This window comes from Dermacentor variabilis, chromosome 9 (assembly GCF_050947875.1).
Source record: "Dermacentor variabilis isolate Ectoservices chromosome 9, ASM5094787v1, whole genome shotgun sequence".
Classification (NCBI taxonomy): Eukaryota; Metazoa; Arthropoda; class Arachnida; order Ixodida; family Ixodidae; genus Dermacentor; species Dermacentor variabilis.
In genome coordinates this window covers 125,387,828-125,414,820 of record NC_134576.1, presented here as the reverse complement: position 1 = coordinate 125,414,820, position 26,993 = coordinate 125,387,828, and the positions used below count along the sequence as shown (strand labels likewise).

The 26,993-nt window shown below is 50.3% G+C and overlaps 1 protein-coding gene across 1 annotated transcript in view; it reads left to right on the top strand.

The window, feature by feature from the left end:
• Positions 1-26,993, top strand: part of LOC142557430 (uncharacterized) — a 156,728-nt gene that overhangs the window by 79,544 nt on the left and 50,191 nt on the right. The window contains exon 3 of the mRNA XM_075669272.1: positions 13,329-13,722. Within this exon, the coding sequence (XP_075525387.1) occupies positions 13,434-13,722 (289 nt within the window). The 5' untranslated portion in view covers positions 13,329-13,433. The remainder of the gene's footprint in view (positions 1-13,328; positions 13,723-26,993) is intronic.

The following is a 26,993-nucleotide window of genomic DNA, read 5'->3' as shown; positions in this document are numbered from 1 at the left end:
CGAGCTTAGCCACGCGAGAGAGAGTGTGTATTTGATGAATCCCGGAGAGGTTCGGCGCCTCCAGCAACACGCCTATATAGCGTGATACTTCCAGACGGGCAGTACAAAATATTAAATCATATTCGCGGTGCAAGACGAATACCCAACCTACGCAGAACACGTCACAACGCTCCACGAGCTGAAGCATATATCCCATGGGGAGCAGCGTCTCTGAGTAAGTTTAGAAGGACCCTATGCGTTGCGCCAGATGCACCGGCAAGCGTTAGTCCGTGGGAGAAGGACGTGGTTTGGGTCAAGGGAAAAGAGTCTTTGATGGATATTCAGTGCGCGCATTGTTAAAAGAACATTGGTGACGAGAAATTTTGAAAAGATTGATCGAAAGTGCTGATCTATTCCAAGAACCTGCATTTGTTTTGCTATTCATTCGTAACAAATATGATACCAGGAATGCATATAGCGCTTATGTTTGCTGCTCTTGATAAGTGAAGAAAAAAATGAATAGCCAGAAATATTGTGTATTATTTATTTATGGGACAGAATTACAAGGTATTGTGCAACCATTGTATTAACAAGTTAACTCGACATCGGCAATTAAGGGTGCAAAGGGACACTGAGGAGATACTCTAAATCAGGTTGAGACAGATGGACTCGACGCGATAGCTCAGTGGATATGGGTGTTGCCTTGCTGTGCACACGTTTGCGGGTTCGACCCCAGCCGTTGCGGCTGCATTCCGACGGGAGCAGAATACAAAAAAAAAAAAGCTTTTGTGTACCGTGCATTGGGTAGACTTTGAGGAACCCCAGGACTGTCAAAATCATTCCGGAGCCCCCTACTATGGCAAACATAGCGCTCATCGTTCATTTGTGAGAAAGCGGTGTTTGGATCGCACCGCTGGTACGATCTGTTGGGAACTCGGCGCTGACGCCCGTGGTTGTACCTGGGTCGCAAGCCCCAAGGGTAGCGTTGGCCTGGCGGCCTGGGGTACAACTGGAAGCATCCGAAGGTCCCGGCAAAGCATGAGTCGACTGGTAACAACAAAACAACTTGTTTATTTTAACATTGCAAAGAGTTGGCGGTCAGGTTGACCGAAGTAGAGAGACGGGAGAGCACTTTACTCAACAGAAGAAATCGGAGCCCTCCTTTTTGGCGTCCGGGGGCAGCTGTTTTTATACTCTCGCAGTTGAGGGCAAGAAGGAACCCCTCAATAGACGAGCACGTGATTGTACAATGGGCTAATGGTGACGCACACTGTCGTAGCGCTGCCGGTCGGGCACAATGACTGGAATGAGAGGGTGATCCCTGCTTTCGCATCGCCTGGTTCAGGCACAATGACTGGAAGGGGAGGATGACCCCTGCTGTCGCATCGCCTGGTTCAGGCACAATGACTGGAAGGGGAGGATGACCCCTGCTGTCGCATCGCCTGGTTCGGGCACAATGGCACATACACTCACACACGCACATGAAGACACGTGGCATCGGAACATGCCTGGAAACGCCTGGAAACACCTGGCGGGGAGCGTTGCGGCGACGACGAACGGGCCAAAATGTCTGCCGCCCCGCCGCAGTCGCGCCGGCAAAACCGCGTGTCGCAGGCGAAACGCGACAGACCGCCCCGCCGGGGGAAAGAGATCCCGATGGACAGGGGACTGCATCCGCTGTCCGGAGGGATGTCGCTCGATGATGCTCATAACCGAAGTCGGGCGTCCCTCGACGTTTCTTGAGCGCAGCGCACAGAGAAGGCCTCGTTCTCTCGTTCAGCTTCGCACGGGACACTGCAAAGTGACTTCGGGAGAGTTCACATTTTTGTTCTCGTTCCCGGCAAGCGTTAGAACTACGCTGAAACTCAACCGCTCAGTCAGCAAGCACGGCACAACCCTCACTAAGCCCTGCCAGGCTCTTTCCCCTTTTTATACCACTGCCTAGTTCCTTACAGTAGTCTAGCATCACTCAGAACGCGTCCACAAATTGGAAAATTGCACTAGAAAGCATATCATCACTTTGAAACACTAAACAAAAGCAATATGTTAAAAAAAATCCTGCCTCAGGAAGAAAAACATCAGTAACAAACAATTTTGAGGCTGATTCCTACGTTAGGGGCTTCGACTTAAGCCATCGGCGTTACCGTTGAGACTCCCCTTTTTGTAACGCACCTCAAAGGAATATTGTTGTAAAGCGAGGCTCCAGCGCAGGAGGCGGCCATTTTTGGGAGAGATGGTCTGCAGCCATTGGAGAGGGCAGTGATCCGTCTCAATGATAAACCTCGAGCCGGCTAGATAGCATGACAATTTCTGAACGGCCCACACGAGACACGCACACTCTTTCTCGGTGGCGCTATACGCCTGCTCACGACTGGTCAGCTTACGACTAGCATACAGGACGGGGTGTTCTACTTCTCCATTTTCCCGTTGGCACAGTACAACGCCCATGCCTCGCTCACTAGCATCGCACTGAACAACGAACCCTTTTGTATAGTCTGGCGATCGTAGCACAGGCTGGTTTGTTAGGGCACTCTTTAGGGCGCTAAAAGCTCTTTCCTTTGTCTCGTCCCAGACGACTGTTTGAGGCTCTGTCTTTCTTAGAGCATCCGTCAGGGGAGCCGCGATATCAGAGTACCTAGGGATGTACCTCTGATAGTAGCCGGCGACACCCAAGAACGACCGAATATCGGTCTTGGTGCGCGGTTGCGGAAAGTCTCGCACAGCGGCCACTTTTATTTCAGAGGGGCGGCGACGACCCTGACCAATCACGTGACCGAGGTAGACAACCTCGGCCTGTGCTAACTGGCACTTAGGAGCCTTGACTGTCAAGCCCGCTTCGCGCAGGCGGGTTAGCACTGCCCGCAAGTGTGCCATATGCTCAGACCAGGATGCGGAGAATATCGCTACGTCGTCTAGATACGGTAAAGCGAATTCTTGCTGTCCCCGCAACACTTTATCCATGAGGCTTGAAAAACAGTATGGCGCGTTCTTCAAACCAAAACTCAACACTTTAGGACGGAATGTTCCCATTGGTGAAATGAACGCCGCATACCTACTAGCCTCTTCTGTAAGTGGAACCTGCCAATAACCCCTGACAAGATCTAGGGTGGAAATAAACTGAGCGCTACTAACTTTCTCAAGGCGCTCCTCGATGTTAGGGATCGGATAAATTTGATCCTTAGTGATGGAATTAAGCCTGCGGTAGTCGACGCAAGGACGAGGTTCCTTGCACGGTACCTCAACTAAAATCAAAGGGGAGGTATAATCACTCTCACCTGCCTCAATAACACCGAGCTGTAGCATTTTCTTTACCTCAGCCTCCATAATATCGCTCTGGCGGGGTGACACCCGATACGCCTTGGATCGTACTGGCTCTGGGGAGGTAAGTTCTATATCATGAGTAAGTACAGAAGTCCTACCAGGCCTCTCAGAGAACAGACCTTGAAACTCTTGTAATAGCTGGTGTAGTTCGGTTTTCTGCTCGGGCGACAGCGGTGCTTTACTGATAAGGTCACTAATGACTTGACCGGTGTCTTCCCTGTTCGTCACTGAGCCTAGTCCCGGAAGCTCGACCGGAAGCTCTTCAGGAACGTTTACCATCATGCACACCACTGCTTCCCTTTGTCTATAAGGTTTGAGCAGATTACAGTGGTAAACTTGCTGTGCTTTCCGCTTTCCTGGCAGACTTACCACGTAGTTAACGTCCGACAGTTTCTGAACAATTCGTGCTGGGCCCTCCCACTGCACGTCTAGTTTATTGTTTAGCGATGTGCGCAATATCATGACCTCATCGCCCACCTCAAAACGACGGGCCCTGGCTGTCCGATCATAATAAACCTTGGCCCTCTGCTGGGCCTTTGTCATTGCTTCACCTGACAACTCCTGTGCCCTTCTTAAGCGTTCGAGGAGCTTAAGTACGTACTCCACCACGACTGGGTCGTCGCCCCTACCTTCCCACGATTCTCGAAGCATGCGAAGCGGAGATCGAAGCGAGCGACCGTACACCAGTTCAGCTGGCGAAAACCCCGTAGCCGCATGCGGCGCGGTCCTTAAAGCAAACATCACCCCAGGCAGACACAGCTCCCAGTCAGTTCGATGTTCAAAACACAAGGCTCTCAACACGCGCTTCATGACGGAGTGGAGCTTCTCAACGGAATTCGACTGTGGGTGGTACACTGAGCTGTGTAGCAGCTTTACCCCACACCTTTCGAGAAAAGTTGTCGTCAAAGCGCTAGTAAACACTGTGCCCTGATCTGATTGAATTTCTGCAGGGAAACCAACTCGCGCAAATATGGACAGTAGTGCATTAACTATCTCAACTGAGCTGAGTTCTTTAAGCGGCACTGCTTCAGGGAACTTTGTCGCTGGGCAGATCACAGTCAAAATGTGTCTGTACCCCGTGGCTGTTACCGGCAGAGGTCCCACTGTATCAATAACGAGCCGTCTAAAAGGCTCCGTAATGATAGGTACCAATTTCAACGGCGCCCTTGATTTGTCCCCTGGTTTGCCCACCCGCTGACAAGTGTCACATGTCCTCACGAAATGGTCTGCGTCCCGAAAACACCCTGGCCAATAGTACTCTTGCAAGAGACGGTCCTTAGTTTTCTTAACTCCAAGGTGTCCGGACCACGAACCCCCGTGTGACAAGCGCAACAGATCCTGACGATAGCATTGAGGCACGATCAGCTGATCGAACTCCACTCCTCTGCGGTCTAGATACTTCCGGTACAGGACTCCACCTCTTTCCACAAAACGCGCATTTTTCCTGGCGATACCTTCCTTGACATTGCAGCGTATGTTTTCTAGGCTACCATCCTTCTTTTGCTCGGCTATCAAAGCCGACCGGCTGACTTTTAGCAACCTATCAAGTCCGTCTGACGTAGGCGCGATGAGCAAATCAGTAGATAGCTCTTCTAACTTTCCCGCATCGGGATTTTCCTCTCCGGTATCTGGTGCCTTTAACGTTACAGACTCAAGTTTATTCAGTTCGGGCGTGCTCTGAATATCAGCTTGCTGCGCCTCTGACCCTTTTTCGTTGTTTGATAACGTCGGCCCCGCAACTACCGCCTTTGCAGCGAGCTCCCGAACCTTCGATCTGGTTAAGGCCTGAACACTAGCTTCACCAAACAAAAGCCCCTTCTCGCGCAGGAGGTGATCGGACCTGTTTGAAAATAGGTACGGGTACTGGGGGGGCAGCATAGATGACACTGCCGCCTCCGTCTCAAGCGCTCCGAAAGGTCCTTCAATAAGCACTTTTGCTACCGGCAGACACACGCTATGAGCTTCCACGGCTTGCTTGATCCACGCGCACTCGCCCGTGAACATATGGGGTTCTACGTAAGACGGGTGAACTACATCCATCGTAGCTGCGGAATCGCGAAGCACTCGGCACTCTTTCCCGTTCACGAGGAGGTCTCGCATGTAAGGCTCGAGAAGCTTCATGTTCTCGTCAGTGCTGCCTATTGAAAAAAACACAACTTTTGGTGTTGTTTCCGGACACTGCGCCGAAAAGTGACCCGGCTTCTGGCACGTATAACAAACGCGCGCTTGCCTCATCTCGAACCGCTTTCTGCGTTCGGCTTCGGCTGCCGCCGTCTCCTTAGGTTCGGTCGCACTGCTTCCACTCGTATCCGCACTACGCGTGTTCCCCTTTGCTCTCATGGGTGTGAACTTCGGCCTCTCAAACTTCAAGCCAAATTCACCCTTTTGACCGTCCTTAGCTCCGCGAGCCCGACGCGTCACAAACTCCTCGGCTAGCTCAGCGGCTTTAGCCACCGTACAAACGTCTGGCCTATCCAAGACCCAGTATCGCACGTTCTCCGGTAACCGACTATAAAACTGTTCTAGCCCGAAGCACTGCAGAACTTTATCGTGGTCACCAAACGCTTTCTCTTCTTTGAGCCACTCCTGCATGTTCGACATAAGCCTATACGCAAACTCTGTATATGACTCACTTTTGCCTTTCTCATTTTCCCGAAACTTCCGACGGAACGCCTCCGCAGACAGCCGGTACTTTTTTAGAAGACTCGATTTCACTGTGTCGAAATCCTCTGCCTCCTCTCTATCCAAGCGAGCGACTACGTCGGCCGCCTCGCCGGGTAACAAAGTGAGCAAGCGCTGTGGCCACGTTTCCCGAGAGAACCCCTGCTTCTCGCACGTTCGCTCAAAGTTAACCAGGAACAAACCAATGTCCTCTCCAAGCTTAAACGGCCGCATCAGGTCAGTCATTTTGAACAATACGCGTTCTCCTGCACCGTGTGCCTGACTTCCATTACGAGCGCGTTCCATCTCTATCTCGAGACGCTTCATTTCCAACGCGTGTTGACGGTCGCACTCTTCTTTTTTCTCTTGTTGCTCTCGCTCTTTCTGTTCTTTACGTTCACGCTCTTCTTTTTCTTTCTGTTCTTTAAGTTCGCGCTCTTCTTTTTCTTTTTGCTCTTTAAGTTCGCGCTCCTGTCTTTTTGCAGTCTCCCTCTCTTCGATGGTCTCCAGGCATTCCGACAGCTCGTCATCCTCAGCCTCTAACTCAAGAATAGCCTTTAGCAGTTCTGGTTTTCTGAGTTTGTCTGAGACATCCAGACCCAACTCTCTTGCAAGCTCCAACAATTTCGGTTTGCGCAACGACTTCAAATCCATGGCTGCTCTGAATGCTGCTTTCTCTACTGCTTACTATTGTCTTGCCGCAAACTAACCCGGCAGCAACGACAACCACAATTACCAGCTCTGTTTCTGACACTAACAAAAGCCTGGCAAAGCTCAGAAGAAGAAAGTCCATCACTCACCAAACCTCGCAGCCAAGAGTCCAGCGCAGTCGTTCCGCTGCAGGCAACCAGTCATCACACAGGGCTCGTTGCACTGCTCCCGGATCGTTGTTGAGCTGCTCAGCATACCGTCAACTGCATATCTTCGCTGCTGGCCTCCGTTGTCGCGATCTCACCGCTGGCAGACAGTTATTTGAAGTCGGAGGCGATCTCACCGCTGCCAACCAGATGTTTGGATCCCACCGCTGCCACCAGATGTTTGGATCGCACCGCTGGTACGATCTGTTGGGAACTCGGCGCTGACGCCCGTGGTTGTACCTGGGTCGCAAGCCCCAAGGGTAGCGTTGGCCTGGCGGCCTGGGGTACAACTGGAAGCATCCGAAGGTCCCGGCAAAGCATGAGTCGACTGGTAACAACAAAACAACTTGTTTATTTTAACATTGCAAAGAGTTGGCGGTCAGGTTGACCGAAGTAGAGAGACGGGAGAGCACTTTACTCAACAGAAGAAATCGGAGCCCTCCTTTTTGGCGTCCGGGGGCAGCTGTTTTTATACTCTCGCAGTTGAGGGCAAGAAGGAACCCCTCAATAGACGAGCACGTGATTGTACAATGGGCTAATGGTGACGCACACTGTCGTAGCGCTGCCGGTCGGGCACAATGACTGGAATGAGAGGGTGATCCCTGCTTTCGCATCGCCTGGTTCAGGCACAATGACTGGAAGGGGAGGATGACCCCTGCTGTCGCATCGCCTGGTTCAGGCACAATGACTGGAAGGGGAGGATGACCCCTGCTGTCGCATCGCCTGGTTCGGGCACAATGGCACATACACTCACACACGCACATGAAGACACGTGGCATCGGAACATGCCTGGAAACGCCTGGAAACACCTGGCGGGGAGCGTTGCGGCGACGACGAGCGGGCCAAAATGTCTGCCGCCCCGCCGCAGTCGCGCCGGCAAAACCGCGTGTCGCAGGCGAAACGCAACAGCGGGATAGATTAGGAGCGCGAACCACTCTCTGCGTATTCAAGATAGGCCAATCCTTTGTCACGCAGGGCAACTGAAAGCATCCTGAGAAAGGGCAGGTTATTTCATGTCTCCCCAGATGCTGGAGACGTGGAGTAATCACAACGGGAGGTTAGTCGTCTAAAGTGCTTACTGTGGTTAGTTCTAGGTGAGTGACGGTGGGGCATTCTCGTGTAATCGTTTTTCATCTGCGTTTTAAACGATCACGACACCGAGTGATACGACATTGTCTGACCCATCGATCCTCCGCTCAGGATAAGATTACGCTTTAAGGCCTCCTAGAGACGCGGTAATACTAATACAGCTTAACTCGACCATCCTCTTTTCCTGGCCGTTCAACGCTACAGCCGATCTGGATCGGGAAAGCACATCGGCGGACCGGCGATCCCACGTCACGCTCGCGTGTCAGCCCCGGGGGGCTTCCGTATCCGTCGTACCGTCAGCCCTCTCCAGAACGTGCGAATATGTCCCACATAGAACCGCGCGTCCCTGTTCCAGTGCCGATCTGCACAAAAGAGACGATGAAGAAAAAAAAAAGAAAAGAAATGGAAAGAAAAATGAAGCTCCTGCTATCGGGAAGTAGGTTATTTGGCGAAGTCGGGGCGGACAACACACACACACACGCACCACTGAAAAGCACGCCACACGGGCATCTATCTATCCGACTCGGACGCGTGTTGCACGCAACGGCATCTGCGGGCTTATAGCCGATCGGTCACCTTAAAGGCGTCGCTGGCACGGCCAGGTGTCTCTTCTCACCGACAGACCGCAGCGGTCGTCAAAGGAGGGAACGCTCGCGGTGTGATTTCTCTTCACGGAAGCCGCGTCGTAAAAGGGGTATGTTGGTGTGCGTGTGTGTGGGGCGGCTTGCTCGTGGTTGGTCACCGCGCGCGCTGAAGCTTGGTCGAGCGAATAGCCCCCGCCCGGAAGAAGCTATGGTACACAGGTTGGGGACACTGGAAGGCGAAGAAGGCAGTGGGTCATTGGCTGGGCGAGGCGACAAGAGACCGGGCAGAAAACGCCGCGACGGTGCGCATTCACGCGCCGCGGTGTTTGGAACGGGCATGGTTGTTGTTCGCGGCCGCGTCAAAAGACGAGGTTTTTTTTTCTGCAGTGCGACGGGTGGGGGGACTTCGGTGTAAGAGTCGCGTCGTCGCTCGCAGTCCGGTCGTCGCGTCGATCGTCTTCCTCGTCTCGTTAATGACACGGTGTGCGCCTCCTGGGAACGGGTGCGTCCGTATATATACACGACCCGTAACGGTGACGTGCGTCGTACCCACGGCCGTGTACGGGCCGACGCATCGGATTTTTTATATATTTTTTAAAATATTTTTAGTGAGCACGTTCGTTCGCAAGCAAGTTCGGAATGACCTTCGGTGCTTTAGAATTGGGCTCGTCGTAGAGTATGTCGAGGAGCGTTCCGATGAGCGAGTTGGCCGTGTCTCACCCTTACTTCACTAGCATCGTGCGCTGTAGTAAAATACGAATAAATAATTGGAACTATGATATTTTTCGTGGCAGTGAACTTCCGGGAGCGGTAACTGAGCACCGGCACTCTACAGAAAGAGTTACGCGTATGCAAAGAACGCTGGGGAGGCGAATATCGCCATAAGCCGCTTCTTTTTCTGCCTTATAAGCCTTCGTTGGTAGTACTCACACTATATATATATATATATATATATAGTGGGGGGTCTATTGGTATAGCGGAATGGGTGCCAAGGGAAGAACAGTCGAAGTTTGGCAATTTGCAGGCAAATATTGGAGTGGCGTGATGCAGTACAATGTAAATGGATAGTGCTGGGAGAGCCCTTTGTCCTGCAGTGGTCATATATATACATATTTATGTACATATGATAATAGCGATAATGATGATGAAAAGACAAACATCATCCACCCGAATGTAGCACGAATTTACAAAAAAAAACCAATATGGTTTTCTCAGAAAGAAAGCGCAATTGAGGAGAATATTGTCCTAGTATACGGGACGATTTTTTGCTCAAATGCGAAGCTCCCTCATTGAGAAACCCAAATGGCAAGAAATTCGTGCTGGTTCGGGACTAATTTTTCCTCAGCTGTAAAGCTTTCACGCTGTCAAACCCGCCCGGTTTCCTTTGTAGCTTCGCGTTGCAAGACATCTGGATGTCAATGTTTCCTTTCATGAACTTTCCTCCAGCTTGCCGGATTACGCAGAACTGACTTGCATGATGATGATGATGATGATGATGATGATGATGATGGTTATAGGCGTACAACACAATGGCTCGCACACCTGCAGCCTCGACAGCTGGCTTGTTCCGCGTTGCCGCACGAGCTATATACTATATACTATATACTATACTATACTATACTATGCTATACTATACTATACTATATACTATACTATATACTATATATACTATATACTATATAGCTATATACGAGCTATACAAGGAACGGGTACAGACGAACAAACTACAAACGCCGACTTTGAACTAAAAGCATTTTTCTTTTTGCCCACGGCAAAGTAAATATACAGGGGAAAACATGAGAGAGAAATTTTAAAGGAAATAGAGGTGGATGCGCGAGGAGAAAGCGGAGGAGGGGTGCGCGGGGGGCTGTAATGTGTCGTATAGGAGCGCACGCGTCGCGTGTCGCCAACATCTCGACGTCTGACACTTATCACCGCGTGTCACCGTCACCGTGGGAGCCCGTTTGCGCTTTGCGACAACATGCTAAGCGGTTTGTCTTGACAAGATTCTTGAAAGGCTTTCGCTGCGCTTTTAAAACAGACCAGTCAAACATGACGTAATACGCTGGCCGGTAAAATTATTCGAGCAAGCGTACCCGGGACGTCATTAAACAAGGGACCGAAAGAATAAAGAAAAATGAAGAAATAAATAAAAACGAGTTCGTGCGGCAACTGAGTCATTCGAAACCTTCGCAGTTGTTTTCGCTTCAGCGCTCCGACATCGCTCGCCGCCTTGCGTCTGAGTCAGCGGCGTTCAAGGGCGGAGAACCAGGATCACCGCCGCGATGGAGGCACAGATGACGAACACCCAGAGGGCATGGCACGCAGTAATACTCGGCCGGGCAGAGAAAAAAAAAATAAAAGCCGGCTTCGTGTGTAGAGCACGTCGACGCCAGGAGCACGATCCTGTCACCGGGGCCCTTGGACAGAGCGCGCACTATACAGTTGAAAAAAACTCGATTTAACGAAGTGGTGACCACGCTCGAAGTATTTCGTTAAATCGGGAAGTTCGTAAAATCGAGATAGGAATTTTTCGGTCCTTCGAAATCTAAAATTGTAAGTGTAGCGACACGCAAAAGCTACCTCGGCATTGTGCTTGCCGCTAATCCAGCAATCTAAACCATGAGACATCGCAAAAAAAGAACACCGCCGCCCTTAACGAGGCGGTGTTGAGTCCTCTGTTCCGTGCATGGGCGTGGCGTGCAGCCTCGTCAAAATAATGCTAGGATCGTGACTAGTGCGCCTGGATGATTTAACGTTATAGCTTCAGAGCGCACGTTTGAAGAAAAGCTCGTCTGTGTCAAAATTAAAAATCGCCGCTTTTTTATTCATTCGTTTCAGGAAAAAAACTTCGTTAAATCGAGTACGGCAATGTTAGTTTCGTTAATTCGGCTTGATGACAACATTCAACGCTATGGCTACCTGCCGCGGAATGGAAATTTCTTCGTTAGATCGGGAACTTAGTAAAATCTGGTTTCGTTAGACCGAATTTTAAATGTATATGGAGAAAAGCGCAGAATCGAAGTGCTGGAAATGGAGCTATACTTCGCTTTGCAGCCGCGAACACGCAGTCTAAGCCTGGAGGGAGGAAACAACAAGCGGGGACCAATAGCGAAACGCGATTGAAGTCAAAAGGGTCGGCCCAACACGTGATCGTGGCGTCGCAGCGCGCGGTAAGGTTTTTTTAACGCTCCCGATGTGCAGGCGGAGCGACGGCAGCGCAGCCGAATAAATTGCGCATGTGGTTAAAAGCTATCGCGAACCAAGCGTTTTCGGCCTATACCCTGAGTCTCGGAGGTCATGCCTTGGACCGACTTTTTCGATGAAAAAAAAAAAAGCGAACAGAAAGGCTTCACTGAGAGTCTGGGAGTGACAGATTGCACGGCATCGTCAGCGTTTATGTCACTTATGTGCACGTTAGTCGCTATTATTGGAGGGCAAGAAATAGCCCAAGAATGAGAGAGAAAGGGAAAGGCTATTTGATGAATCCTGGACTGGTTTGCCACGTGGCATGCCCATAGCATGCTACTCCAGATGTGTACGATGAAAAAAGATATACGCACAGTGCACATAACAGATACATAACATGCGCTAAAACACACCACAACCATGACTCCACAAACTAAATTAACTCATTGGGGCCAATGTCTTAATTTGGCGAAGTATAAAAGGAACTTAGGCGAGATGCACAGATAGCGTTAGTCCATGGGCCAAGTAAGTGGCGCAGTTGAAGGGGTGGCAGTCTTTGATCAATGTTCAGTGCGGACATTAGGGTTGTTCTTTCTAATTTAAACCTGCAAGCGCAGATAAGCACACAGAGCATTGTTTACAACTCAACCCCTCACTACCAGCTGTTTTTATTCCAGGATACAAAAGTATATACGTCCACGCATGCATGAACCACAGGAAGCAACTGCCGTATTGTATTTTCTTTCGTATTCGTGTGCATCGGCACGCAACATACGATTAACTGATATCATACAGGGCGTTTCACTTAACTTGAACCAAACCTTAAACATATGCAAATGAAACCTAGCTGGACAGAGCTAAGTAATGTTGTTTGCCGTCGCTTGGAGATACGCAGGTTATTTTTTGCATGCCACTTAATTCGATAATTAGCCTTAATTAATTAACTTCGCAAATGTTATAATTAGATGAAAAGCGTCAATGAGTAAATTGTAGAGCAAAATGAGAAGCTCCCCATACAGCTTTCTGTTGTTCAATACGTGCTACATAAAAGTGTTTTTTTCCGAGCGTGAAAGAAGCTCGCGAACACACGCAAAGTGTCTCGAGAGGCCAGTCGCGTCGTTGTAGATCGATTTATAGACCGATTTATAGACCGATTTATAGATCGATTTACACCCTTATTCACTTTTAAGGGGTGTAAAAGTATGCTTTATAGTCCAATTTACACCTTTATTCACTTTGAAGGATGAAAATTACTCTAAGGTATAAGATCTGAGTTATAAACCGATTACACCCTCATTCAAATTTAAAGAGGCACATTATTTTAAGGCCTAAGGGTAGGAGTTCTAGAGTGATTTACACCCTTATTCACTTTTAAATCTGTATATTATCTTAAGGCGTAAGGGTGCGAGTTCTAGATCAATTTACAACCTTATTCACTTTTAAGGGTGTAAATTACTTAAGCTGTAAGGTATGAGTTCAATACCGATTTGCACCCATATTCACTTGTAAGGGTGTACATTATTTTTAAAGTGTAAGGTGTGAGCTATAGACCAATTTTCAGCCTTGTTCAGCTTTTTAAAAAAAGTCATATTACGGTGTAGGCTGAAACGTGTCCTAAATGCTCTCCCCTCTTTGCCTATACTCGCAGGCTGTTGTCTCCCGTCGGTCCCCGCCGTCTTCCCCGCTCGTCTCGCTCGGCCTCCTCCTCCTCCCCCTTCGTCCCATCGTCGTCGTCCCCCACGCCAGTGACGTCATGTCGCTGAGCTCGAAGAACACCGACGGCTCCCCGCGCAGCAGCGGCAGCAGCTGGCAGCCGGGGCTCCCGCCGCGGGAGTTCGTGCGCCGGGTTCCGCTGCCGCAGGTGGTGCGCATCGCCGAGCGGGTCCACTCGCCTTCGAGCCTGGACCTGAGCCAGCCGCTGGTGCTGTACGGCGCCTACCGGTGCCGCAAGGTGCACGCGCGCTCCCTGGCGCCCGACGCTCGCAGCTCGGGGCGGCTCGGCACCACGGGCCCGCCGCTCGTCATCCCGGACAGCTATGCCGGTGAGTGCGCGCCACTGGGCGATGCCTTAGAGAGAGCCGATTGGTCCTCTTCCGCGGAGTCGATTGGTCCTCTTCCGGAACCGATTGGTCCTCTTCCGAAGTCGATTGGTCCTCTTCCGGAGCCGATTGGTCCTATTCCGGAGCCAATAGGTCCTCTTCCGGAGCCGATTGGTCCTATTCCGGAGCCAATAGGTCCTCTTCCGGAACCGATTGGTCCTCTTCCGAAGTCGATTGGTCCTCTTCCGGAGCCGATTGGTCCTATTCCGGAGCCAATAGGTCCTCTTCCGGAGCCGATTGGTCCTCTTCCGGAGCCGATTGGTCCTCTTCCGTTGCCTATTGGTCCTTTTCCGGAGCCGATTGGTCCTCTTCCCGATAACAATGCACGGCAGTATACTGAACCATTTGGAACGAATTCTTGATTTACTGCGGGGGAAAACAGTGCCCAAGTGCCTCAGCTTTCCGTTTTGCAAAACGTGCCGAGAATTTGCGAAAACGAAGGGGGGAGGGAGGGGGAGCGAGGGAAACGGACGGGGACATGTTTTTCTAGTAATCCGGCCGCTATAGACTAAACTCTCCAGATAACATTAAACTCATAAGTATTGGTACGTGAAACGACACGAGGCGTGAATATTTGCGGCGTATTTACAACGAGGTACACAGTAGCAACCGAGATGATGGGCAGCCTGCACACCAGACAGACCCGTCTTCTGCTCCATACAGAATGTCCCTGTCGGAATGAGTCGGCTTCCTAACAATATCTTTTTCAATACCACGAGATATATATGTGTAGGCCGAGTTTGATTTTCTTATACGTTGTTCTGCGTTCTGTTATGTAGATATGTGTAGATATGTCAGCTGTCCGTCTGCAAAACTCTCGACTCATAAGTGAGCCTGTTTTCAGGCTCACTTATGTGCCTTCACTTGTTTATACGGTACTCTGCCTGTCTCGGAGCGTCGTTTCATTTCGTTTTGTGTCTTCCTTAACTCGTGCGGGGAGCTTCGTTCGCGTTATTTTACTGTCTCCAGCGTTTTTTTTTCAGTATCTGTCGCGCTTTCAGTTTTGCCTGCCCTGCAAAGACGAGTAGCCGGCGCCAATAAAGGCCCAATCCTCTCACTTCATTTAATATCAATAAAATAAAAAATTCTCTCTGAAACACAAGTGCGCCCTCTGGCGTTCACAAAGGCATCACTAGAGTGTCTCGACACACACAGAAGCGAAATTCCACGTACAGTTTTCTTGCCTGTATGAGAAGTCATCAGCCACGCATTTGCAATTCATGCACGCTATCTTTCCATAAATGCGATATGGTTTGCTTACGTCAAGCTAGGCTAGTTCTGCGTCTCCGAAACAGCATTCCCGAGGTGTTTATGGCTTTCGTCACGGAAATGGTAAACACTCTTTACCACCACCGTAGAATTCAGTAGATCACCCCTCGCGGACGGCGTTAGTTGGGGCGAAGCGAACACAAATTCAGAGTTAAAATCTAGCCGGGTTACCGCGAAAAAATTGCCTGCCGCTAACCACTAGCCAGTGTGTGTGTGTATATATATATATATATATATATATATATATATTTCAGTTCCACCATACGTAAAGGGCACTGCATTTCAAACGCCATCTCAACAACACGAGTTTTTAGTGAACCTCCCTCTCTCTCTCTCTCTCTCTCTCTCTCTCTCTCTCTCTCTCTCTCTCTCTCTCTCTCTCATATTTTCCGTTTTATTTTTACGCTTTCTTAGACCTTTATTCGGTTAAAGAGAAAAAAAATTATAACTCAAGACGGAACAGTATATCACGAAAACATCTCGTTGCTAACCACTCGCTGCAGTCCATCCGGATTCCTGCGTCGATAACATTCCTGTTTTTCAGTATGCACCTATCGCTGTGATGTCGTTACCTCTGAGAGTCCTCATGGCATGCCGAAAGAGGGTATTCGACTTTCCAGAAGGGAGAGAAAAAAAAGAGAAAATTGCACACGCAAATTCAACTCAGCACCTGAAGCGTGAAGCAATTTCTCTCTCGCCTTTTCCTCAAGGTAAGAACTCGGGGTGGTTAATCATTCACGTTCGACGCGCCGACGGGTTTCCGCCCCTATCTCTTGCACGGCGAAGCGCTTGAAATCGTGAATCACGTCTTTAGGTATATGCATCTACTTGTCTGTCCTTTCTTCTTATCTTCGTAATTTCTCTTCGATAGTGCTGCTTGTCTTTTCTTTGTTCTTTACTTTCTTTCGTTTTTCATTTCGAATGCGCGCGCGTTTCTCTTAAACATCGCTTAGTGGTGCCAAGCGCATATTGCACCCGGCGTTAGAAATCGCAATTTCGCGTTTCTTTTCTCAGCCTGCGTTGCTAGCGATTCGAATTGCAAAATTTACGCTAGATTTATTGCCCGCATATTGGCTACCGCGAAGCCTCCAAGTCCGTTGTCGGGAATACCGTGCAGCACGACGGTAGCTGGTATGGTCTCAGCGACAGGAGGGTGGAACGCGATTCGCAACGCTCTTACCGCTTCCCAGTATTTAAGCAGTCTACGAAGTACGTCTATACAGATTTGCCATAGAGTCCTCTTTTCATCGTTGGGATTTGTAGTTCGGTATAAGCAATAGCTGAATGCGTTGTCATAGACTGTTCTTCCTTGTATTTCGTTTTGGTCAGTTTAATGTCTGTCCATCCTGTATAGACACATGTATATGGGGGGGGGGGGGGGTGCGCAGACAACATTCTCTGTTAGACCGTAATTTCTTAGATCGTGTCTAGACAGACTACAGAAGTTGTCAAATTCGTGATTAGCATAAATAACCTGGAGTAAAAAATGAAATCCTTATTAAAAACGCACGTGTTTTCCTACGACCATACGAGATTACTGGATATGCGACATATGTGTCATGTGAGATTTTCGCTAGGGGTTGTGCACGATTGGTCGTTGCAGGGGGCGCGGGAAGGCGTTGGTGACGCAGGAATGCGGCTGCTGATCATGAAGTATATCCTGTATATCCTGTATATCCTGTATATCCTGTCCATCCTGTATAGACACATGTATATGGGGGGGGGGGTGCGCAGACAACATTCTCTGTTAGACCGTAATTTCTTAGATCGTGAAGTATATCCTGTATATCCTGTATATCCTGTATATCCTGTCCATCCTGTATAGACACATGTATATGGGGGGGGGGGGGGGGTGCGCAGACAACATTCTCTGTTAGACCGTAATTTCTTAGATCGTGTCTAGACAGACTACAGAAGTTGTCAAATTCGTGATTAGCATAAATAACCTGGAGTAAAAAATGAAATCCTTATTAAAAACGCACGTGTTTTCCTACGACCATACGAGATTACTGGATATGCGACATATGTGTCATGTGAGATTTTCGCTAGGGGTTGTGCACGATTGGTCGTTGCAGGGGGCGCGGGAAGGCGTTGGTGACGCAGGAATGCGGCTGCTGATCATGAAGTAACTGGATCCCTAAGGTTGGGGAGCGTTAAAAGAAAGCTGGTGAGCTTATTGTCACATGGTAGTTAAGAGCCGCGCGGCCGGCTGGTTGAAGCTAATGAGCAGCCCCCGAGAGTGGTTATCCTCACGGTCATTGCCCATCGCGGGCGTCGAACGCGGAAACCCCAACCCACGTGTAAACACTGGCGCCCAACGTTGGATCCCACGTTCGGCCTCAGTGTTAGACGTGGGTTCCCGCACTCATCCGTGGGCCCCCCCAAGAATGACACCAATATCACTTAATACAGACAGTCGAGGCTTAGGTGTCTCTACCGGCGAAACCATGGCAAATTCTGCGAGCTGAGTGCTTCTATGAGCGCGCGTACATACGCCACACTTCGGACCACCACCGCACACTCCCGGGGATAGTTCTTGCAGCGGTCGCCAGGAGGCGCTCCACAACCCCATCTGTTTACGAAACATCAAACAATTTATGAAACATACAAGAAACATACATGAAGCAATTTATGATAACTCAAAGGGAAGCTTATTATTTTTCGAAGCGAGATCGGGATGCCTTAGAACACGCACGTATAAAGCGAGATGTAAGAAGGAAGAAGAAACATGTCCTTGGGGGCTGCAGTAAAGCTAGGGAAACGATGGAGCATGTTCTATTAGAATGTGAAGACATCTGCCCAGCGGTCGATTTAGGCACCACAGGCCTCCTTGAAGCCCTTGGGTTCAGCTATAGAGCAGCGGAAAAGTAAACATGTTGTTTGGATCGGACCGCTCGTACGATCTGTTGGGAACTCGGCGCTGACGCCCGTGGTTGTACCTGGGTCGCAAGCCCCAAGGGTAGCGTTGGCCTGGCGGCCTGGGGTACGACTGGAAGCATCCGAAGGTCCCGGCAAAGCATGAGTCGACTGGTAACAACGAAACAACTTGTTTATTTTAACATCGCAAAGAGTTGGCGGTCAGGTTTGACCGTAGTAGAGAGACGGGAGAGCACTTTACTCCGCAGAAGAAATCGGAGCCCTCTTTTTGGCGTCCGGGGCAGCTGTTTTTATACTCTCGCAGTTGAGGGCAAGAAGGAACCCCTCAAAAGACGAGCACGTGAATGTACAATGGGCTAATGGTGACGCACACTGTCGTAGCGATGCCGTAGCACCATGTCGAGCACGATCTCGTAGCACCCTGTCGTGGCGCTGCCGGTCGGACACAATGACTGTAATGAGAGGATGGTCCCTGCTTTGGCAACGCCTGTTTCGGGCACAATGACTGGAACGAGATCCCTGCTTTGGCATCGCCTGTTTCGGGCACAATGACTGGAATGAGATCCCTGCTTTGGCATCGCCTGTTTCGGGCACAATGACTGGAATGCGAGGATGATCCCTAGGCGGTCGCATCGCCGCAGTCGCGCCTGGAAACACCTGGCGATGAGTGTTGCGGCGACGACGATCGGGCCAAAATGTCTGCCGCCCCGCCGCAGTCGCGCCGGCAAAACCACGTGTCGCAGGCGAATCGCAACAGACCGCCCCACCGGGGGAAGGAGATCCCGATGGACAGGGGACTGCATCCGCTGTCCGGAGGGATGTCGCTCGATGATGCTCATAACCGAAGTCGGGCGTTCCTCGACGTTTCTTGAGCGCAGCGCACAGAGAAGGCCTCGTTCTCTCGTTCAGGTTCGCACGGGATACTGCAAAGTGACTTCGGGAGAGTTCACATTTTTGTTCTCGTTCCCGGCAAGCGTTAGAACTACGCTGAAACTCAACCGCTCAGTCAGCAAGCACGGCACAACCCTCACTAAGCCCTGCCAGGCTCTTTCCCCTTTTTATACCACTGCCTAGTTCCTTACAGTAGTCTAGCATCACTCAGAACGCGTCCACAAATTGAAAAATTGCACTAGAAAGCATATCATCACTTTGAAACACTGAACAAAAGCAATATGTTAAAAAAAATCCTGCCTCAGGAAGAAAAACATCAGTAACAAACAATTTTGAGGCTGATTCCTACGTTAGGGGCTTCGACTTAAGCCATCGGCGTTACCGTTGAGACTCCCCTTTTTGTAACGCACCTCAAAGGAATATTGTTGTAAAGCGAGGCTCCAGCGCAGGAGGCGGCCATTTTTGGGAGAGATGGTCTGCAGCCATTGGAGAGGGCAGTGATCCGTCTCAATGATAAACCTCGAGCCGGCTAGATAGCATGACAATTTCTGAATGGCCCACACGAGACACGCACACTCTTTCTCGGTGGCGCTATACGCCTGCTCACGACTGGACAGCTTACGACTAGCATACAGGACGGGGTGTTCTACTTCTCCATTTTCCCGTTGGCACAGTACAACGCCCATGCCTCGCTCACTAGCATCGCACTGAACAACGAACCCTTTTGTATAGTCTGGCGATCGTAGCACAGGCTGGCTTGTTAGGGCACTCTTTAGGGCGCTAAAAGCTCTTTCCTTGGTCTCGTCCCAGACGACTGTTTGAGGCTCTGTCTTTCTTAGAGCATCCGTCAGGGGAGCCGCGATATCAGAGTACCTAGGGATGTACCTCTGATAGTAGCCGGCGACACCTAAGAACGACCGAATATCGGTCTTCGTGCGCGGTTGCGGAAAGTCTCGCACAGCGGCCACTTTTATTTCAGAGGGGCGGCGACGACCCTGACCAATCACGTGACCGAGGTAGACAACCTCGGCCTGTGCTAACTGGCACTTAGGAGCCTTGACTGTCAAGCCTGCTTCGCGCAGGCGGGTTAGCACTGCCCGCAAGTGTGTCATATGCTCAGACCAGGATGCGGAGAATATCGCTACGTCTTCTAAATACGGTAAAGCGAATTCTTGCTGTCCCCGCAACACTTTATCCATGAGGCTTGAAAAACAGTATGGCGCGTTCTTCAAACCAAAACTCAACACTTTAGGACGGAATGTTCCCATTGGTGAAATGAACGCCGCATACCTACTAGCCTCTTCTGTAAGTGGAACCTGCCAATAACCCCTGACAAGATCTAGGGTGGAAATAAACTGAGCGCTACTAACTTTCTCAAGGCGCTCCTCGATGTTAGGGATCGGATAAATTTGATCCTTAGTGATGGAATTAAGCCTGCGGTAGTCGACGCAAGGACGAGGTTCCTTGCCTGGTACCTCAACTAAAATCAAAGGGGAGGTATAATCACTCTCACCTGCCTCAATAACACCGAGCTGTAGCATTTTCTTTACCTCAGCCTCCATAATATCGCTCTGGCGGGGTGACACCCGATACGCCTTGGATCGTACTGGCTCTGTGGAGGTAAGTTCTATATCATGAGTAAGTACCGAAGTCCTACCAGGCCTCTCAGAGAACAGACCTTGAAACTCTTGTAATAGCTGGTGTAGTTCGGTTTTCTGCTCGGGCGACAGCGGTGCTTTACTGATAAGGTCACTAATGACTTGACCGGTGTCTTCCCTGTTCGTCACTGAGCCTAGTCCCGGAAGCTCGACCGGAAGCTCTTCAGGAACGTTTACCATCATGCACACCACTGCTTCCCTTTGTCTATAAGGTTTGAGCAGATTACAGTGGTAAACTTGCTGTGCTTTCCGCTTTCCTGGCAGACTTACCACGTAGTTAACGTCCGACAGTTTCTGAACAATTCGTGCTGGGCCCTCCCACTGCACGTCTAGTTTGTTGTTTAGCGATGTGCGCAATATCATGACCTCATCGCCCACCTCAAAACGACGGGCCCTGGCTGTCCGATCATAATAAACCTTGGCCCTCTGCTGGGCCTTTGCCATTGCTTCACCTGACAACTCCTGTGCCCTTCTTAAGCGTTCGAGGAGCTTAAGCACGTACTCCACCACGACTGGGTCGTCGCCCCTACCTTCCCATGATTCTCGAAGCATGCGAAGCGGAGATCGAAGCGAGCGACCGTACACCAGTTCAGCTGGCGAAAACCCCGTAGCCGCATGCGGCGCGGTTCTTAAAGCAAACATCACCCCAGGCAGACACAGCTCCCAGTCAGTTTGATGTTCAAAACACAAGGCTCTCAACACGCGCTTCATGACGGAGTGGAGCTTCTCAACGGAATTCGACTGTGGGTGGTACACTGAGCTGTGTAACAGCTTTACCCCACACCTTTCGAGAAAAGTTGTCGTCAAAGCGCTAGTAAACACTGTGCCCTGATCTGATTGAATTTCTGCAGGAAAACCAACTCGCGCAAATATGGATAGTAGTGCATTGACTATCTCAACTGAGCTGAGTTCTTTAAGCGGCACTGCTTCAGGGAACTTTGTCGCTGGGCAGATCACAGTCAAAATGTGTCTGTACCCCGTGGCTGTTACCGGCAGAGGTCCCACTGTATCAATAACGAGCCGTCTAAAAGGCTCCGTAATGATAGGTACCAATTTCAACGGCGCCCTTGATTTGTCCCCTGGTTTGCCCACCCGCTGACAAGTGTCACATGTCCTCACGAAATGGTCTGCGTCCCGAAAACACCCTGGCCAATAGTACTCTTGCAAGAGACGGTCCTTAGTTTTCTTAACTCCTAGGTGTCCGGACCACGAACCCCCGTGTGACAAGCGCAACAGATCCTGACGATAGCATTGAGGCACGACCAGCTGATCGAACTCCACTCCTCTTCGGTCTAGATACTTCCGGTACAGGACTCCACCTCTTTCCACAAAACGCGCAGTTTTCCTGGCGATACCTTCTTTGACATTGCAGCGCACGTTTTCCAGGCTGCCATCCTTTTTTTGCTCGGCTATCAAAGCCGACCGGCTGACTTTTAGCAACCTATCAAGTCCGTCTGACGTAGGCGCGATGAGCAAATCAGTAGATAGCTCTTCTAACTTTCCCGCGTCGGGCGTTTCCTCTCCAGTATCTGGCGCCTTTAACGTTACAGACTCAAGTTTATTCAGTTCGGGCGTGCTCGGAATATCAGCTTGCTGCGCCTCTGACCCTTTTTCGTTGTTTGATAACGTCGGCCCCGCAACTACCGCCTTTGCAGCGAGCTCCCGAACCTTCGATCTGGTTAAGGCCTGAACACTAGCTTCACCAAACAAAAGCCCCTTCTCGCGCAGGAGGTGATCGGACCTGTTTGAAAATAGGTACGGGTACTGGGGTGGCAGCATAGATGACACTGCCGCCTCTGTCTCAAGCGCTCCGAAAGGTCCTTCAATAAGCACCCTTGCTACTGGCAGACACACGCTATGAGCTTCCACGGCTTGCTTGATCCACGCGCACTCGCCCGTGAACATATGGGGTTCTACGTAAGATGGGTGAACTACATCCATCGTAGCTGCGGAATCGAGAAGCACTCGGCACTCTTTCCCGTTCACGAGGAGGTCTCGCATGTAAGGCTCGAGAAGCTTCATGTTCTCGTCAGTGCTGCCTATTGAAAAAAACACAACTTTTGGTGTTGTTTCCGGACACTGCGCCGAAAAGTGACCCGGCTTCTGGCACGTATAACACAAGCGCGCTCGCCTCATCTCGAACCGCTTTCTGCGTTTGGCTGCCGCCGTCTCTTTACGTTTGGTCGGACTGCTTTCGCTCGCATCCGCACTACGCGTGTCCCCCTTTAATCTCATGGGTGTGAACTTTGGCCTCTCAAACTTCGAGCCAAATTCACCCTTTTGACCGTCCTTAGCTCCGCGAGCTCGACGCGTCACAAACTCCTCGGCTAGCTCAGCGGCTCTAGCCACCGTACTCACGTCTGGCCTATCCAAGACCCAGTATCGCACGTTCTCCGGTAACCGACTATAAAACTGTTCTAGCCCGAAACACTGCAGAACTTTATCGTGGTCACCAAACGCTTTCTCTTCTTTGAGCCACTCCTGCATGTTCGACATAAGCCTATACGCAAACTCTGTATATGACTCACTTTTGCCTTTCTCATTTTCCCGAAACTTCCGACGGAACGCTTCCGCAGACAGCCGGTACTTTTTTAGAAGACTCGATTTCACTGTGTCGAAATCCTCTGCTTCCTCTCTATCCAAGCGAGCGACTACGTCGGCCGCCTCGCCGGGTAACAAAGTGAGCAAGCGCTGTGGCCACGTTTCCCGAGAGAACCCCTGCTTCTCGCACGTTCGCTCAAAGTTAACCAGGAACAAACCAATGTTCTCTCCAAGCTTAAACGGCCGCATCAGGTCAGTCATTTTGAACAATACTCGTTCTCCTGCACCGTGTGCCTGACTTCCATTACGAGCGCGTTCCATTTCTACCTCAAGACGCTTCATTTCCAAAGCGTGTTGACGGTCACGCTCTTTTTGCTCTCGCTCTTTCTGTTCTTTAAGTTCGCGCTCCTGTTTCTCTTTTTGCTCTTTAAGTTCGCGCTCCTGTCTTTTTGACCTCTCCTCAATAGTCTCAAGGCATTCCGACAGCTCGTCATCCTCAGCCTCTAACTCAAGAATAGCCTTTAGCAGTTCTGGTTTTCTTAGTTTGTCTGAGACATCCAGACCCAACTCTCTTGCAAGCTCCAACAATTTCGGTTTGCGCAACGACTTCAAATCCATGGCTGCTCTGAATGCTGCTTTCTCTACTGCCTATTATTGTCTTGCCGCAACTAACCCGGCAGCAACGACAACCACAATTACCAGCTCTGTTTCTAACACTAACAAAAGCCTGGCAAAGCTCAGAAGAAGAAAGTCCCGCACTCACCAAACCTCGCAGCCAAGAGTCCAGCGCAGTCGTTCCGCTGCAGGCAACCAGTCATCACACAGGGCTCGTTGCACTGCTCCCGGATCGTCGTTGAGCTGCTCAGCATACAGTCAACTGCATCTCTTCGCTGCTGGCCTCCGTTGTCGCTGTCTCACCGCTGGCAGACAGATGTTTGAAGTCGGAGGCGATCTCACCGCTGCCAACCAGATGTTTGGATCGGACTGCTGGTACGATCTGTTGGGAACTCGGCGCTGACGCCCGTGGTTGTACCTGGGTCGCAAGCCCCAAGGGTAGCGTTGGCCTGGCGGCCTGGGGTACGACTGGAAGCATCCGAAGGTCCCGGCAAAGCATGAGTCGACTGGTAACAACGAAACAACTTGTTTATTTTAACATCGCAAAGAGTTGGCGGTCAGGTTTGACCGTAGTAGAGAGACGGGAGAGCACTTTACTCCGCAGAAGAAATCGGAGCCCTCTTTTTGGCGTCCGGGGCAGCTGTTTTTATACTCTCGCAGTTGAGGGCAAGAAGGAACCCCTCAAAAGACGAGCACGTGAATGTACAATGGGCTAATGGTGACGCACACTGTCGTAGCGATGCCGTAGCACCATGTCGAGCACGATCTCGTAGCACCCTGTCGTGGCGCTGCCGGTCGGACACAATGACTGTAATGAGAGGATGGTCCCTGCTTTGGCAACGCCTGTTTCGGGCACAATGACTGGAACGAGATCCCTGCTTTGGCATCGCCTGTTTCGGGCACAATGACTGGAATGAGATCCCTGCTTTGGCATCGCCTGTTTCGGGCACAATGACTGGAATGCGAGGATGATCCCTAGGCGGTCGCATCGCCGCAGTCGCGCCTGGAAACACCTGGCGATGAGTGTTGCGGCGACGACGATCGGGCCAAAATGTCTGCCGCCCCGCCGCAGTCGCGCCGGCAAAACCACGTGTCGCAGGCGAATCGCAACAATGTCCGTAATAGAGATTAGTAAGAGGCGATTGGAAGATTCGTGGAAGAAAAGTAGGGAAACGACGAAGAGCGGAGATGTACAAAAGCAATGTTCGCAATAGGAGGTCAGAAAATTTGGTTTGGGGAGTTCATAGCGTCTTTTTTTTTCTTGTTTTCTCTTTGAACCTAGGTAGGACAACAGGCAGTATAATAGCAAGAGCTTGGTGGCGCAATCCATCGCCCCGTTCCAAAGAAGACTCTCATAACATCCATCGATCCATCCATGTGAAGTCACCTCGTTTCACGACCTTGCCAGTAACCAAATGAATTCTGCGGAAATTAACAAGAATGATTAGGTTCATAAAAGGGAAACTTGGCGCCCTCCTCTCCGTTTCACTCGTAACCACGCGTTAACTCGCAAGCACGTTATATTTTTTACCGAGACCGAGGTAGATTCTCTTGGCAAGCGAAAAGGCTTTCACTTTCGCTTATAACACGCGCCGGTTAAAACTCGCTCAGTGCTCTGCGCTAACAAGCACTCGCTCGAATGCGCAAGCGCTGCTGTGAATCAGGTCAGCGATAACGTACGCCAGGTGCCAGACCCATCTATCGTCCGTATAATACTGCACGCCTCTCTCTCTCTCTCTCTCTCTCTCTCTCTCTCTCTCTCTCTCTCGAGATCGCATATACGTGTACGTACCCAGTCGACTCCAAAGGCATGCATGCTATACAAGCGTGGCCAATGGGTGTGCACGACAACCTTGGCACGATCCTTCTGGATCCGTCGGCGCGCGTTCTCGGAAAAGAAAACGAAGGGAGCCTCTAGGTGGAAGGCGAGGCTTGCAACGTTCTCTTTTCTCTATCATATACGTATTTTTTTCTTTTCTTTTCTTAGCACGTACGTGTCGGGTGGGTTTGGCGGCGTCGAAGGCACGCATGCGAAATGAGCGACGCGAGAGAGCGAGCAATCCCGCGGAAAGCGAGAGAGAATCGGAAAGAACGAAGAAAAAAAAACGGCGCGATGAAAAATCAAGAGTGCGCGGCGGCAGCAGGAATGACGGAAGTCGTCGACGACGGCGTCGATAACCGCAGAGTTGGCACCGCCGTCGCTGTATACCCTCCAACGATCGGGCAATGCATCAGAAGGCTTGTGTCAGCCAACCAGAAGAATCAAATCAAATCAAACCAGTTTATTTCGGCACCAGAGGAGGCAATACAACAAGAAGAGAGCCAGACGTATAGGTGGGAACAGCGTTTGTTTTCGTGTTGTCCGTTTCAAAGATTACATAAAATCAAGTATTTATTTCGACCTTGTGTGCAGAGTGTTATGGAGCACGCGCCAAAAAGCCAAAAACAAGAGATGTCTTAACTGGGCCCGTGCCCACTACGCGATTGAAGCGCGTGCTCGCATAAATAAAAAACGCACGTAAGACAACTTTCGTACCTGTATACACTCGTGTCCGTATCTTGCGCGTCTCCCTTTCAGTAACGTGAAAGCCTATACCAATTTGCCCAGCTTTTGGTCGTTCTGAAGTTGATCTAGTTGGTAAATGCTCGGTCCTATCGTTAGTGTGCATCCAATAAGTATTTATCCTTTGAGCCGTAGAAATATAGAAGAAACAGTTATCCGGTGTCGCGCGGAATGCAATGAGCGGCTGACAGTGGAATAAGCGCGTCTTCCGTTACTCTGTTTTGATTGGCTGTCGCGACCCATAATTTTCGCCGCACTGCAGATATTTGTATCATCATCATCATCACCATTAGCCTGCTTTATGTACAGTGCAGGACAAAGGCCTCTCCCTGCGACCTCCAATTACCCCCGTCCAGCGCCAGCCTATTCAAACTATAGCGCCCGCGAATTTCCTCATTTCAACGCCCCACCTAGTCTTCTGCCGTACTCGAATGCGCTTCCCTTCTCTTGGCACCCATTCTGTAACACTAATGGTCCACCGGTTATCTAACCTGCGCATTACATGACCTGCCCAGTTCCATTCTTTTTTTTCTCATGATGTCGATTAGAATATCGGCTACACCCGTTTGCTCTCTGAAAGCGAAAGTTTATCGAAAGAGAGGGAAGGTGGAGGAAGGAACTAAAAGAAAGATGTGTAATTGGGGCGCTAAACGGCCATTTGCCTGTACTTATCGACCTGTCTGTCAATTGCCACGGCCACGGGACGTATCTTCTGGTAGAAATCAACGAGCCTGTCTTTTTTCTTTTTTTTTTTCCTTGGTTTTGCGACGGGCGTGGCATGAATAGCTGGCTTGGGTTAC